At 53.3% G+C, this 13,098-nt stretch overlaps 5 protein-coding genes across 5 annotated transcripts; 3 read left to right on the forward strand and 2 right to left on the reverse strand.

Moving 5' to 3' along the window:
* Window positions 1-154: 154 nt before the first annotated feature.
* Window positions 155-457, reverse strand: CCM_04850 (uncharacterized protein; the record flags this gene model as incomplete). Its single annotated transcript, XM_006669996.1, has 2 exons — window positions 155-199; window positions 281-457. 2 exons carry the CDS (start codon window positions 455-457, stop codon window positions 155-157), a joined length of 222 nt encoding a protein of 73 aa, XP_006670059.1.
* A 3,934-nt stretch (window positions 458-4,391) lies between these two features.
* Window positions 4,392-6,147, reverse strand: CCM_04851 (uncharacterized protein; the record flags this gene model as incomplete). Its single annotated transcript, XM_006669997.1, is given in 5 exon segments — window positions 4,392-4,544; window positions 4,632-4,760; window positions 5,093-5,218; window positions 5,697-5,757; window positions 5,777-6,147. 5 exon segments carry the CDS (start codon window positions 6,145-6,147, stop codon window positions 4,392-4,394), a joined length of 840 nt encoding a protein of 279 aa, XP_006670060.1.
* A 70-nt stretch (window positions 6,148-6,217) lies between these two features.
* Window positions 6,218-6,472, forward strand: CCM_04852 (uncharacterized protein; the record flags this gene model as incomplete). The annotated part of the gene is made up of 1 exon (XM_006669998.1): window positions 6,218-6,472. The coding sequence occupies one exon, from the start codon at window positions 6,218-6,220 to the stop codon at window positions 6,470-6,472; it is 255 nt and encodes an 84-aa protein (XP_006670061.1).
* Window positions 6,473-7,913: 1,441 nt separating this feature from the next.
* CCM_04853 (uncharacterized protein) lies at window positions 7,914-8,213 on the forward strand (the record flags this gene model as incomplete). The annotated part of the gene is made up of 1 exon (XM_006669999.1): window positions 7,914-8,213. The coding sequence occupies one exon, from the start codon at window positions 7,914-7,916 to the stop codon at window positions 8,211-8,213; it is 300 nt and encodes a 99-aa protein (XP_006670062.1).
* A 2,780-nt stretch (window positions 8,214-10,993) lies between these two features.
* CCM_04854 (uncharacterized protein) lies at window positions 10,994-11,527 on the forward strand (the record flags this gene model as incomplete). The annotated part of the gene is made up of 1 exon (XM_006670000.1): window positions 10,994-11,527. One exon carries the CDS (start codon window positions 10,994-10,996, stop codon window positions 11,525-11,527), a length of 534 nt encoding a protein of 177 aa, XP_006670063.1.
* Window positions 11,528-13,098: the final 1,571 nt, after the last annotated feature.

Below are 13,098 nucleotides of genomic sequence, written 5' to 3' on the forward strand. Positions count from 1 at the left end.
ATGGCAGAACAATGGGCAACTGACATGGGATTACAAGTCTTTTGATCAGCACGTTGAAAAAAGCGGTCTCTCAATGATGTTCGGAATGGAATGACTAGGGACAGAGGCTTTTGGGAGGCGAAAACTGGTTCCGCCAAGAACCAGCATTCTGGGTCTATCGGAATTTGGTTGGGCCTCTCAAGGGTGTCACCGGGGTTAACTGACGGGATGCCGATGGAGCGCCGAGTATCCGGTACATTATGATGAATAATAATAGCAAGTCGGTTTATAGACTGCATACAAGTGCCAGCGATAACAAACCCAGCAAAAACACTCGTTTTCCTTGCACCGGGGACTTGCCAAGGAGGTCAAAGTGGAAACACGCTCGATCGTAAGAGTAGTTGTGAACTAGTAGAGTAGCAGTGCAGGGCCAATGCGAATCATGCAGCAACGTTGTGTTTTTAATGCAAATGGCCATGATGATGTGGTACGAATAAATACAAGAGTTTGTATTTGGGCCATGTATTGAACAAGGCCACGCCCTCCCTCCCGCCTTGTTTCCATCGAACAAGGCGAGCGCGGTTTGTGGGTGGCTGGCCGGCAGATGATGTTCTTTCAGTTGGGGTTTTTTTTTTCTGGAATGGATGGCTCCTCTTTTTTTTTTGGTCGTCGATTTATCAATTCACTCAAGTTGTTGCGAGAATGGACGGGGGGGGGCCGCTTGCTCCATGGGGAAACAACCACCCATTCTCTTTTGGCGCAGTGATCGGCGGGCCAGCGGAAGGGGTGGGTTGCCTTTTTGCAGTGCGGAAGAAGGGCCAGAAATAAATACACATTGAAGCTAGTGGATATTTTTTATTTTATTTTTTTATTTTTCGTTTTGTGACCTGTCCTGAAAGCTTTCAACAACCGCAGGGAGGGGGGCTGATGCTCACCGACGATCATTGTTTCTAATTCTGATTTGTTGGCTGGCGATCACAGCGACAAACCCTGTCTCTTGTCTCAAACGAGTCGCTCTCTTGAATTTTTTGTTCAAAATGGTGTAACTAGGAGACGGAAACAACGCTCAGGGCGCCGCCAACACAGTCCCGGCATTGCACCGTACCCCCCCAGCTCAAGTTGTCAATAGGTAAAAAAAACGAGTCCAATGTTGCTGGTAATACGTGGATGTTTCGGGCAAGCGCAAAACCCAATTTGGAAAAGAAACGGCGCTCATGTTGGCAGACAATGGTTGAAACACCCAGCAGCTCCTCGACGTCGAAGACCTGGAGCTCTGTGCTTTCATCTGGTCTCTCATCTTGACTATACTTTTTTCTTTTTTTGCCCTCGTGATGACCACGGACTCTTTGTCTCTCCCAGTTGATATTCCCGAAACGATTAGCTAACTACCCGCGGACTTGTACCCTCGTCAGGCATCGCCGCCTTGTTGCTCCCATATGTGGGTGGATCGGGTGACCGGCCGGCGCCGGTCGAAAGCGGGCTCCATCTCGGAGCGCGCCAACTTCGGCGCTTTATCGCTTTGGATTTTGCGACGGGGATTTGTCAGAAAAAGCGTAGTTTGTAGGAGTGGTGGCTGTCAGCCTTGCCCCGTGAAGAATGTTTTCCCCCCGAGTAAGTGTTGTTTGCTCCTCAATAGCATGAAAAGGCAAAAGGGAAAAATATGATCAGACATGCTTGGAAGCGCCAAACGCATAATGACGTTTGACACGAACAGAGGGGGGTCGATTATCGCGGCGCTCCGTAATAGTGGGTAGCATTTACCTTGATGAAGCTCTCCCTTGTTGAAACGAATTACAGGAAGGGGGAGCAGGGAAAAGGTTATTATTATTAAACCTGGGCGAGTAATGCTGTCAGATTGACAGCACATCGAATCGAAAGAGGGTAGCAGATAATCAGGACCCGATAATAGTGCCTTAGTCTGTAGCTTAAATTCTTTTCTGTTCGAGGAGCAAAAGTCGATACGTCGTTCACTTCAATAGCCGACGGGGTTAGCAAAGGGTTATTTGATCGTGGCTGGCCGTCGCCGAGAAGACATGGGGCTCTCCCCGGGGATCACCACGGCAAGTTGTACATGTATGGAATCCTCTGGATGACTTCTTCAGACTATGCTGGGGGGTTTACATGCAACTCGACAAGCGCATCGTTGCCCCCCTGCAAGTCGTGAACCAAGATGCCAGTTCGGAAGCCCCCAAGTCACAGAGACTAGCTGTATGCAATGCAGAGCACACTCGGCTAAAAGCAAAACTCGTTGCTATTTTTCGCGAATTGGCAGCGAATTGCTTGCAGAGAAACGCAGGGCACGCAAATGCACAAGAGCCCAGCTTCAACCCGTCGTCGCCTAATATTCAATTGCCATCTGGCGCGGTAATAAACTCAAAAAAAAAAAAGGGCGGCGGTTCCCACGTTTCCCCCCCGGGAACGGCCTGATTTTTCGTCACTATATCCTGATTTAAACGTCGGCAACGCATGAACCCTCGCCCAAAGAAGTATCACCAAGGGACTGGCGGGCGCACCCCCACCTTATCCCCTGCGGGCGGTAGACTGGGTATGCTATTGAACTTTGGGGCTTGTTTTTCTTCTTCAATAGATGGGAACAATGGGCAAATAAAGAGGCGTTATGCCGCGGGCGCGGGCGCTCGCTGGGGTCTTTGTGGGCTGGGGAGCCCACAGTATCCGTGCTGAACCCGGTGCAGTAGGCGAGCAACTGCTTTTTTTTGTGTCCTCTTTGCTGGGACAAGGTTAGGCGAATTTCGTGGGATGGATCCAGACTTGACGACGGGCTCAGTCTGCATCGTGAAGAAAGAACAAGGCGGGCTGATGGCGGGAAACGTGTCGGGCAACAACGGACCTTGTCTGAAATGTGTTGCCAAATGACCTCATTCTAGGGGACCGGCAAAGAGCGAAGTTTGTCGGCGACGTCGAACAACTCCCACCCAGGGCTGTTGAAGCAGTCAGTTAGGTTGGAGCACGCATACACGGCGTCCAAGCAGATGAGCTGGCAATCCAGCGTCACGAGTCGTGTCGCGCCCCCTCCCGCCAGCAATGGTTTTCTCGTTTTGGTTTCAGTTTTTGGTCCTGCCACTTATTCCATGAACCATGGTACTACATTCAGCAGGCGCGCCAACAAGGACATGAATAATTCACACAAGAGACTCGTTACCGAGAAAAGTGACGTATTATATCTTCTGCCTCGGGTGTGGTTCACGCTGGCATCTCATCACTGTTGCCTCCCCCGCCTTGGCGCCCATTGGCTGATTCGCTGGACGGGCAGCAGGGCACCCCTGATGTCGCTCCTGGTGATCTGTTGCATGGGCTTCGGTTGGACCGGGTTTCACTGACGTTTCTTACGTTATTCCAGTTTTTGGAGGTGGCTTCAGCCTCAGAAAACAACGGTGCCTGTAGTTACATACGCACGTGGGCCAGCGGGCAAAATGGTCCTGGCCAGGTGTTTGAGAGGACTTTGCCTCTGTACTAGTTATTTTCTTGGTTTCTTTGCGCGTCTCTAGAGTGCAGCGTTGATGCTATCGCATACAGACCGCGTTGCCTGATTCAGCATATCCATCAGCTGTTTAACTAAGATACTTGACCATGATAAGCTGGGTTTTGCAAAGAATGATAGAGAAATAATCAGTATTAGTCGGGGCGTAAACAGTATCGCCAGCATACTCTTATCCACAGAACCACCCAATGCCATGCTTGAGATTTCCAAGCGGAGGCCTCTACATGCACCACGATACAACATCCCCATGAACCACACTCTATCTGTCAGCGACTTCTGTAGCGATCCTCTTGGGCCATATGTATGCACCCAAGAGGGTAACCTGTGCGTGGGCCATCGGGCGCAGATGGGAAGGGGGGGGGCGGCAGCTGAAGCAGTAAGCGCGGGTCTGGTCCGGTCCGGGTTGGTTGCGAGAGAGAGAGATGAAAGGTTACGTTGAAAGACCGATTGGCAGCAGATGGCAGATGTTCGCGGTAGATGATTTGCACGCCATAATTTAAACACACCCTCGTTGTCGCTCAACCCCCCCTACCGCTAAAACATGTCACTGGCGAACACCGAACACCCATGGCGGAAGGCAACGGGCTGACCTGTCACCGGCTCGATAGACATTGAGTTCCGCCATCACATCTCCCCCGCTGCGCCATCGTGTTCTCCTGAGCACCATGTACAGATATCGCGTCGTGGGCGTGCCATGGATCCCCAAAGGCCTTGCCCCAATCTTGCTGCGAAAATGGCCTGACTTTACCAGCGCCATTCTCCATGCACTGGCTCTCTCTCTCTCTTATTTTTCTTTAATTATGCTGCAATTTCTGCGGCTTCTTCCGGAGCATGGGTATCTATTGTCGTCATGATCAATAGCTTTCTCGGCGTTTCAACGGAACTGGGGCCCGTTCCTGAGTGGGCGGCGGCCCTATTCTCCGGTAGCCTCTTTTTTCTTTTTTTTCCCTCTTGACTTGGTGCCAACAAAGGGGCCCTGGTTCGGTATATTCAACCCACTACCCGTACGCAGGCTAGCAAGATTCGGCTGATGATCCCTGCGGTTTTGCTTTGTGGACGCAAGTACCTACGAGGATTATCCCACCGGGGTACCGAAAATAGAGGAGGGCTTGTTAATTATTGATGACGATCCCTTTTTTTCTTCTGACCGTACCGGAGCGGTAGCACGGGCAAAGGATACCTTGACCGATCGAGTATGACTATACGAGTGGATTTCAGCCGGACAGTAGTTACTGGAATTGGCAAGTCTACTAAGGGCCATGACGGCAACATTTTGGGGCCGCTACAACCAGTTCCCGTTTTCCCCATTGTCGTTTTGACCTAGCTCGCCCGTCATGTCTCACTATCAAGGACGAGAAACGGAGCTGTTTGGTTAGGTTTGCGGTCCATGTCCAAGCGCAGGGCTGAGGGAAAAACGAACAAGCACTCGAGTTTACTAGTTATTGCGAAGGGGGTGATGAAACTCTTCTGTGTCAGTTAGCGAAAACGTGGCAGCCACCTTGTGCTAGCAAGGCTAGCAAGGGAGCTGCACATCCATGATCCAGCAGGGACAGGGAGGGGTGCGAGGCGCGGAGCAATTGCCATTCTCTTGCCATTTGCCATTTTACGAATTACCAGTATTCTCCTTTCAGTCTGGCATTCCGCACGCAGTATGGGGCAGGCGCCACCCAAATTGTCGTCGCTGTCGTGTTCAACCCTCGAAGGGCAGCGGCCCAATTCCATCTTGCGAGCGCACGTACGCTGCATAGTTATTATTGTTACCATTATTCCTAAAATCGCCGGTAGTGGAACTCAGGCCATGTGCCAACGCACAACCTGTACGTATAGCGTGACTTGTGGTAATCGGCAGGACGTGCGCCATCTCACCGGAAAGACACGTCGTGGAGCGGGACATGCGTGAGATGTGTCGATAGGGATGTGAATAGGGACGCGGGCGAGATACTGAGTCGAGACTCGAGAGCCCCCATGAATGAATCAACGCGACATTTGTTTCACACGCTAGTTGCGTTCATGGACACTTGTTTGAGTTCGACACAATAGTTGCAGCAAATCGACATGAGAAGAATAAAGAGCAGATCATCTCGGGACGCTTGAGGATACGCCCCACCGATTTCCATTCTTTTTCGGTCCCAATGGAACAAATTTAGAAGCTCTCCCGAATTATGCGAATATACTAGTTATTAGTTAGTTACGGGCTCCATGCTGCCCACCTAGTTACATAGGTAGCCTTCACAGCCCCGATGACGGCGACCTTTGATACAAGCCCACGATCGATCACACTGATCACTGACAAGTTACGGATAGATTTCCATGCCAATCTTCAACACAGAGCGGTAACGCGGGCAGACAGGGGGGTTGGTCCCCTTCCGCCGCCCATTGATGGCAACAACTGCCTTTTGGGCAAGAGCGCGGTCCTCGGTGTTTTTTCGTGAGCTGATCCTCGCGGACCGCCCGCTCGATTTGTCCTCCTCCTCGACGGTGCTTGACTCGAGGCGACCACGCCCCCCCCCCTTCGCATAATACTTGGCGGAGGACGCCGATGTGTTGTTGCTCGCTCCAGCTGCCCCGTGTGTGCAGGGGGCAGCGGTCAAAGTCCCCCCCTCCCAAAGAGAATGATGCTCGATTTCCCATCTTTCTCGACTCCTTCGTTTTGGCTTGGCGCTGCGCATCACGAGGGGTTCGATGACGGCCGGCCAAGAAACAAGAAATAAAATCATGCATCAGCTTGTGACGGCCAGAATGCCCACTTGTGAAACATTGCCTGGTGCCCACAATGTTCGACGGTGTTTGACGGATCTCGCTGGTGTGGGTGGCCACACGGTCTTCTCTCTCGTACCGCCTTCATCGTGGGATCCGAGACGGCGAGGCGCTCTCAATGGTGACGCCCTGTGTGAGGCTTTCTTGTGCATTAAGGATCCGTCCAGCCTCGACGGCCGCTCCCCGGTCTTTCGCACATCATCCAAGTCTCTGACGGCATCTTACATGGCCCCTTGAGTCGTGCTTTCAAAACGAGGCGCCCCATGATCCTTGCCATTGATCCGCGGATCCCCACAGCGCTGGTGCGCCTTGCTGCAAAAGAAAGACGAGGCGTTTAGGTTTTCTCAAATACCGACGGGCCAATCATGCAAGCGGGACGATTGAAGATGGAAATAGACGGGGGCGGCGTGAATATTCTCGCCGTGGTTGAAAATACAAAGACTTGTCGGTACATCACAGCGCAAGGATGCCAGAGGGGTGAGTAAGCACGAAAAGACGAGCCGTTTCAGGAAGCTCATCACGAGCTATGCCGTGAACTTTCTTTTCTCTTGCTGTCCGTATGTGACAGTGTTGAAGCTCTGTGTAACAGCCCTAGCGGAGTGCGGAATGGACGTTCCGATGAAGAAGAAATCTTGGGCCGCCATGGAAGAAGCTTTCGGCCCATCTTGATACCCCATTTGGGGTTTTCTGGACTCTCATCAAGTACTTTGGAATTGATTAACACAATTCTTTAAGCAATACCGTAATACCTGCCACTTTCTAAAGACTAGAAGTCTGTCCTTGTGCGTTGGGCGGGAGCAGTGCAGCTGGTGGTGGCCAACCCTCATCGGGAACTCTTTGCATTTTTGACGGAGCACAAGTACCGAATTTCACAGATCCCCGTAGAGCCGAGATCTTTGTGCATAGCTGATTAACTTGAGGGCCGGATTACTACGCCTCCAACTCTGCGGATAGCAAATGACTACTGATGCCCGGCGTGAAGAGGTGTAACCTCAGTGCAACGCAAGTTGCCCGGCAAGGTGTAACAGCAATGCATCAAGACGAGGACGATTAGAGTCCAAGTTCCTAGGTTGCTACTCCATGCCATCTTCGTGTCGTATTTTCTTGCGAGGATTCAAGCTCTACCTACTGCCGTCCAACCAATGTAGAAGTCGTCATTGGCACTAATTGCACTCAACCGAGCGTTTACCAAGCTCGCGTCGCTCTGCATATCATGAACCAGATGGGATCCAAAGTCACAGCTGGTTCGCAAGAAACGACTCTTTATGGACATTATTGCCTCACATTTAGGGGCTCCCAACATTTGGTCGCTCTGTATCTATCTGCGGCTGGCGCCGGATGACTGCATTCGTCTCAACACTTTACAACTTCACTGTCGCACAAGATAATCGGTCGGTGACGGAAGCCTCCAGTAAAGGGGATTCAAGTCTCACAGGCACGTGAATGGGAATATGGTCCAAGGCATAAAGAAGGCAATATTTTCATTGTTCCCAGGCAAACTTCAACCCAAACCAGAGTTTCCGGCAATTGTTTGTCAAAGACTCACTCAACTCTTCAGTTAACAACCTCCCAGACTCAGTATATAGTAGCTGGCTGTCATCCAAATTACCCGTTGGATACACTTTGCAACTCCCACCTCATTCTCCTCCCATTGCCCCCACCGGCCTCGCAACGCACCATGGCGGACATACCCATTTCCCAACTCAAGCTCGAGTTGACAGCCGCCGAGAACAGGCGGGCAGAGCTGAAGCAGGAGTTCTTCGGCGTCCACGCTGCGCTGCGCGAGAAGAAGGCGGCCATGGATCGCCTCAAGTGCACCCACGACCCCAGCTCCAACACGAACAAGTACGCACAGAGTCTGCAGCTCGAGGGCGACATTGCCGAGCTCCAGCAAAAGGAAGTCATGGTCACAAATGATATTCACGACACGATGAACAGCATTATGCTTTTGAAGTATCGGATAGAGAGCCGGCAGTAAAGGCGAAGCGTCTTTGAGCCAGGGAACAAGGGCGGTGAAGTCATGTTGGAGACGCCAAGTGGGAGAGACTAATTTCCGGGAGGAAGTGTTTGGTATTTTATGGGATCGAGACACTTGTAGCACGAGATTATCTGCTGTTATTTTGCAGGCAAACAAGAGAAAATTACATCCTGGTATACCATAGTATATGCAGCAACATGCGATTGTACCAACATGAGATTGCACCAACCTGAGATTGTACGCAAAGATGCCATTGTGGATGAGTTATACTCGCTAGAATCAGAATGTGTAATAAGACTAACAAAAAAAGGGCAAGTGTAGTGGTGAGGTAGTGAGATTCAGAAGAGTCATCGCCGTCTGTCGACTCGAGGGGCGTCTAGTTGGTGAAGACTCATGGTAGCACTATGTCCAGAAAGTTTCCGTCTAAGCGCGACGAGGGAGTTTTTTTCACAAGACTACTTATCAAAGTATAGAACATAGACCTTCCAGGCGACGTATGTATATGTTGTCGTGTCAGTGTCCAACGTGGCCTGTATTAGTGGTATCTTCAGTACCATGACAACACACCCGCAACTGGCCTTCGGCGCCTGACAGAGCTGTGTGCATCCATCAGGACGACATCTAACGGGCATACAACGAGCAGTCACCAAACTCGCCATTTCGCAAGGCAGAGTTCTTTCTGGAAAAGGCACGGGCCGCAGCCGCCGGAGCTTGGCTGCCGTAGCTTCGCCGGCCCCAGCTGCAGAGCGAACGAGAGCACATGCTGATCCGCGCTCTCTTTGGCAGCAACTGGATCGAGCATGCCGGGCTTGACTTCCAGGCCATCAAGGACCTCTGCCAGCGGATTCTGCGGGACGACGGCGATGACGACGCCGATCCCGAGCGCGCAGACGGCCTCGTCCACGCCAGTCCGGGCCAGCCCCTCTGCTCCCCGACACGGAGTCAGCAAGAAGTCATCACAGGCGGGCCTACCTTTACCTTCTTCAAGTTCGCCATTGACGGCGCGCCGCTCCGGCGTACGCACCGGAGGTTGAAGTATTTATTTATTTTATTTATTTTATTTATTTATTTATTACTTTTTAACGCCGGCGGAATCCCGGAAAAGGGCAAACGGCGCCTGCGGGGGCCTATCAAATCTGGTTTTTACAAATATTTCTGATTAAAATCCATCCAAATTATGGGGCTTTCGCTGGTTGGTCGTGGAGTTGAAAAAAGTAAAACGTAATGAAGGAAGCTGAGTGGGAAGCAAGTTTGAACCTGGATAGGAGGCATGGCATGGGCATAGGGTAGTGTATACTATGAGAGTCGGTATATGGTCAATATCCAGAGAGACAGTACATAGATAACAACGAGGCTATCTTCATTTTTACCTACTTATATGGCTCATGACTTTGGTTCACAATAGGCTTCTCCTATATCACATCACTCTGGCCTCCTTATCTCTACCGTCTCTATCATATACACTCTTCTTATATTAATTACCATTCTTTTATGTAAGTTCTCTCCCTCGTAGTATTCTTATCCTTGTTCCTGATATCATGCTTTTGTCCAGTTGGTGTTTACACATATGCGTTCCTCTTATAGGTTAGGACAGTGTAAGCGGCAACTCGCGCAAGGTAGCGGCGTGGGTACATAGCTTGATTAGTGCTCGGCCACAGTGGCCTAGCGGACGGGCTAGCCCGTGACTGCCAGTGCAACGTGCGTGGTGCGACTCCTTCCATGTGGGCGAGCATTTCTCAATCAATTTCGTAAAGAATACTGCCATTTGTGCCATCCTTTGCAATGCCGGGGCCCAACAACATGCAAGAGCACACACAGCCCTCTGCCGCGCGCGTGTAGGAGGAGGCTCTGCCCGAGAGCCAATCGCGTCAGAACCAGGCGGGCGAGGCCGCCTGTTTTCAGCGGGCCTTTCGGGGGCTCCCAGCGGGTACCAGGGAGTTTTTGGGGCGCTACGGACGCTAAAATAGCATCTTTTTCCAGCAGCCTCGGCGCTAAAAAAGACATCACATCACCTTTTCGGCTTGGCCCCCCCATGCTAGTTCACTTATTCCCTTACTCGAGGTGAGAAGTTCTGACCGAGCCCATTTGTTCCAAGCCCAACTAAAAAACCAACAATGGGCCGCCACCACCACCACCACCATTTCGTCGCCTGTCTTGCTTGCCGGCGCTAGTGCAGCTGCTTGGTGTCCCTGGTCTTTGCTGCTGTGTGTGTGCTGGTGATCAAAAAGCCCTCTTTTTATCCCTCTCCTTTGCCGCTTGCCGCCGCCGCCGCCGCCGTCCAGCAAAGCCTGTCTCGAATCTCTCTCTCCCCCCCCCCATCACCGAACCCCACGCCAGGAATCATGCTCCTCGACGTCGACATCGCCGTCGCTCCCTCGAGGTCATGAACGCCACCGCGCTGTCACACCGAATCAAGTCCCGCCAGCTCCCTCGTCCGATACCTCGATTGTGCTCCGTCGGCCTGGATGCGCTCGCGTTCCCCCTCCCGCGCCGACCGCCGCCCGCTTGCCGCCCCGTCCTTCCCCCCCCTCGCGGGATTGCGCCGCTCCCGTCGAGCTGTAGCACGCTGGCGTCGCATCACATCGCCAGATAGCCCGGGCATTCGCAACGTCTAGAGAACAGCCACCCCGTCTGGCCGCTCTCCCTGTCCTTGACTCGCACCCACCCAGCTACGACCGAACAAGCGACGAACCCCTCTCCCCCCTCCTCCCTCCCCCGCCTCACCGGCCCGTTTGGAGAGCCTGGGGCGCCCCTGCGCGCCCGGCCCGCTCGCGCCCGGCATGACGACCAACGCCGTGCCAGATACGCAATTGGGTCTGACGGCTGAGGAGATCCAGCTCCTGCGGCAAGGCCAGGCCGCCCTCGGCGCCGGCGCCGGCGGCTCTAGCTCCTCCCGCGCTGCCAGTAGGGCTAGCAGCCAGGGACTTCTGCTGCTCGACAGCTCCTCCCTCGCCGCCCTCGGCCGCTACTTTGACCGCCTCATGGCCGGCATCGAGCAGAACATCCGCTACCTCAGCGAGCAGGCCCAGCTCTTCACCCAGGTCCAGTACGACCGCGCCGGCAACATTGTCGACGGCGCCGACGCCGAGATTGCCCGCTACACCGAGATTCTGCGCCAGCTGGACGAACTAGAGATGGACTTTGATCGCATCGCCAATGTTAAGGATATTGTCAAGGGCTATCGCTCACGGGTCGAGGATTTGGAACGAAGTCTAGACTCGAGCGTGTCGTCGAGCCGACATAAGCATTCATCCTCTAGTTCGCACAAGCACGGCTCACGCCATCACAGCTCTTCGCATCGCCATCGACCTTGATAGCCGCGACATTGCACATACTCTCATACGTTGCGGCCGAACCGTATTTCGGTCCGCAGTTCGACATCAAGTCGACAACACAAATCCGCACCATGGGCGCAGATTCATCCCTTCGCATGCCTCATGGGTCCCTATTTCCATCAAAACCCCGCTCCTCAAAGCTACGGCCAGGTCAGCGCTGGCCGATGCTCGTCTTTGACGAATGCGCGGCACACTCGACAGACTTAAAGAGCTGTTGCGGATGCTCATTTCAGCCAGAGACAGGGACAGCAAATGAAAGACGACGATTCAGGCCTCACGGCCTTGCAAGACCAAGGCCTCGCGGCCCTTTGCCTGTTTTTATTTGACCTGCTACTATTTTATCATTTTCTTGCTTCATTCTCGCACTGTACATGTCGGACTCTGTTTGAACTGATGTCCATTTTTTTTGCTTTTTTTTTGGTTGTATTTCCTATGACGGACGGGTGGCTCAGGAGAGCCAGTATGGAAACAATGTACTTGTGGAAACGAGGTAAACTGGTGTGGTGATTTGACCTGGGCGGATATTGTACGAGTTTATACCCCTCTTTGTTCTTTGCTTCTACATCACACTGCAGGCGCGCATAATAGCCTCGTTTTGGTCGGTTTTGGTAGCAGTCGGCAGTGTCTTTCCGTTATGCAACTGCCGGTACTATTTCCTCTCTTGCCCTCCTTGTCGGTATTGAATCCGGAGGAGATGGGCTAAAGATTGTATTTACGTCGAGTCAAATATCTCGGACTAGAGAGCGAATACCATGATGATTGCCTATGCCGCGCAGGCTGCTATTAAAGACAAATTATTTCATTCATTGCAACATGTGCCAGATTTGTATAAACAATACATGTCTTTGTCATCCGTTTGAACTTTGACAAAAACACGTCCAATTCAGTGCATTTAGTCCTCGACACACCGGCCTTGCGCTCCGTCACACAGACTCCCACCAAGCACGTCCTCTCAAAGCTGGCCGTTGGCCTTTAAGCTCTTGGCACTCGCGACGAGGGCCTCGGCGGCGCTGCGCGGGCGCCAGCCCAACTCCTCACGGGCCTTTGCATTGGACACGGGCCGGACGACGCCAATCTCGGGGAGGACGACGGCGATGCTCTTGTCGAAGAAGCTCGCGAGGCGCATGAGGATCTTGGGCGCGGGCAGGCTGGGCAGGCGGCGCGTGTCCTCGGCGGGCAGGCCGCTGCGCAGGTCGGCGGCCATCTGCCGGATGGAGACGGACGGCTCGTCCGAGACGGCAATGTAGCGCTGGCCGGCGGCGCGCGGCGCCTCGAGCGCGAGCACGTGCAGGTCGGCGACGTCGCGCACGTCGACGATGCCAAAGTGGATGTCGGGGATCGCCGGCATCGCGCCCGACAGCAGGCGGCGGGGGATCTCGAGGCTCGTGTTGACGGCGGTGCCGAGCGACGGCCCGCACACGACGACGGGGTTCACCGTGACGAGCTCGACGCCGGCGTCCTTGCCCTCGCCGGCGAGCCAGTCCCACGCCGCGCGCTCGGCGAGCGTCTTGCTCTTGGGGTACGCGCCGACAAACGACTGCGGGTGCTGC

This window comes from Cordyceps militaris (assembly GCF_000225605.1).
Source record: "Cordyceps militaris CM01 unplaced genomic scaffold CCM_S00003, whole genome shotgun sequence".
Classification (NCBI taxonomy): Eukaryota; Fungi; Ascomycota; class Sordariomycetes; order Hypocreales; family Cordycipitaceae; genus Cordyceps; species Cordyceps militaris.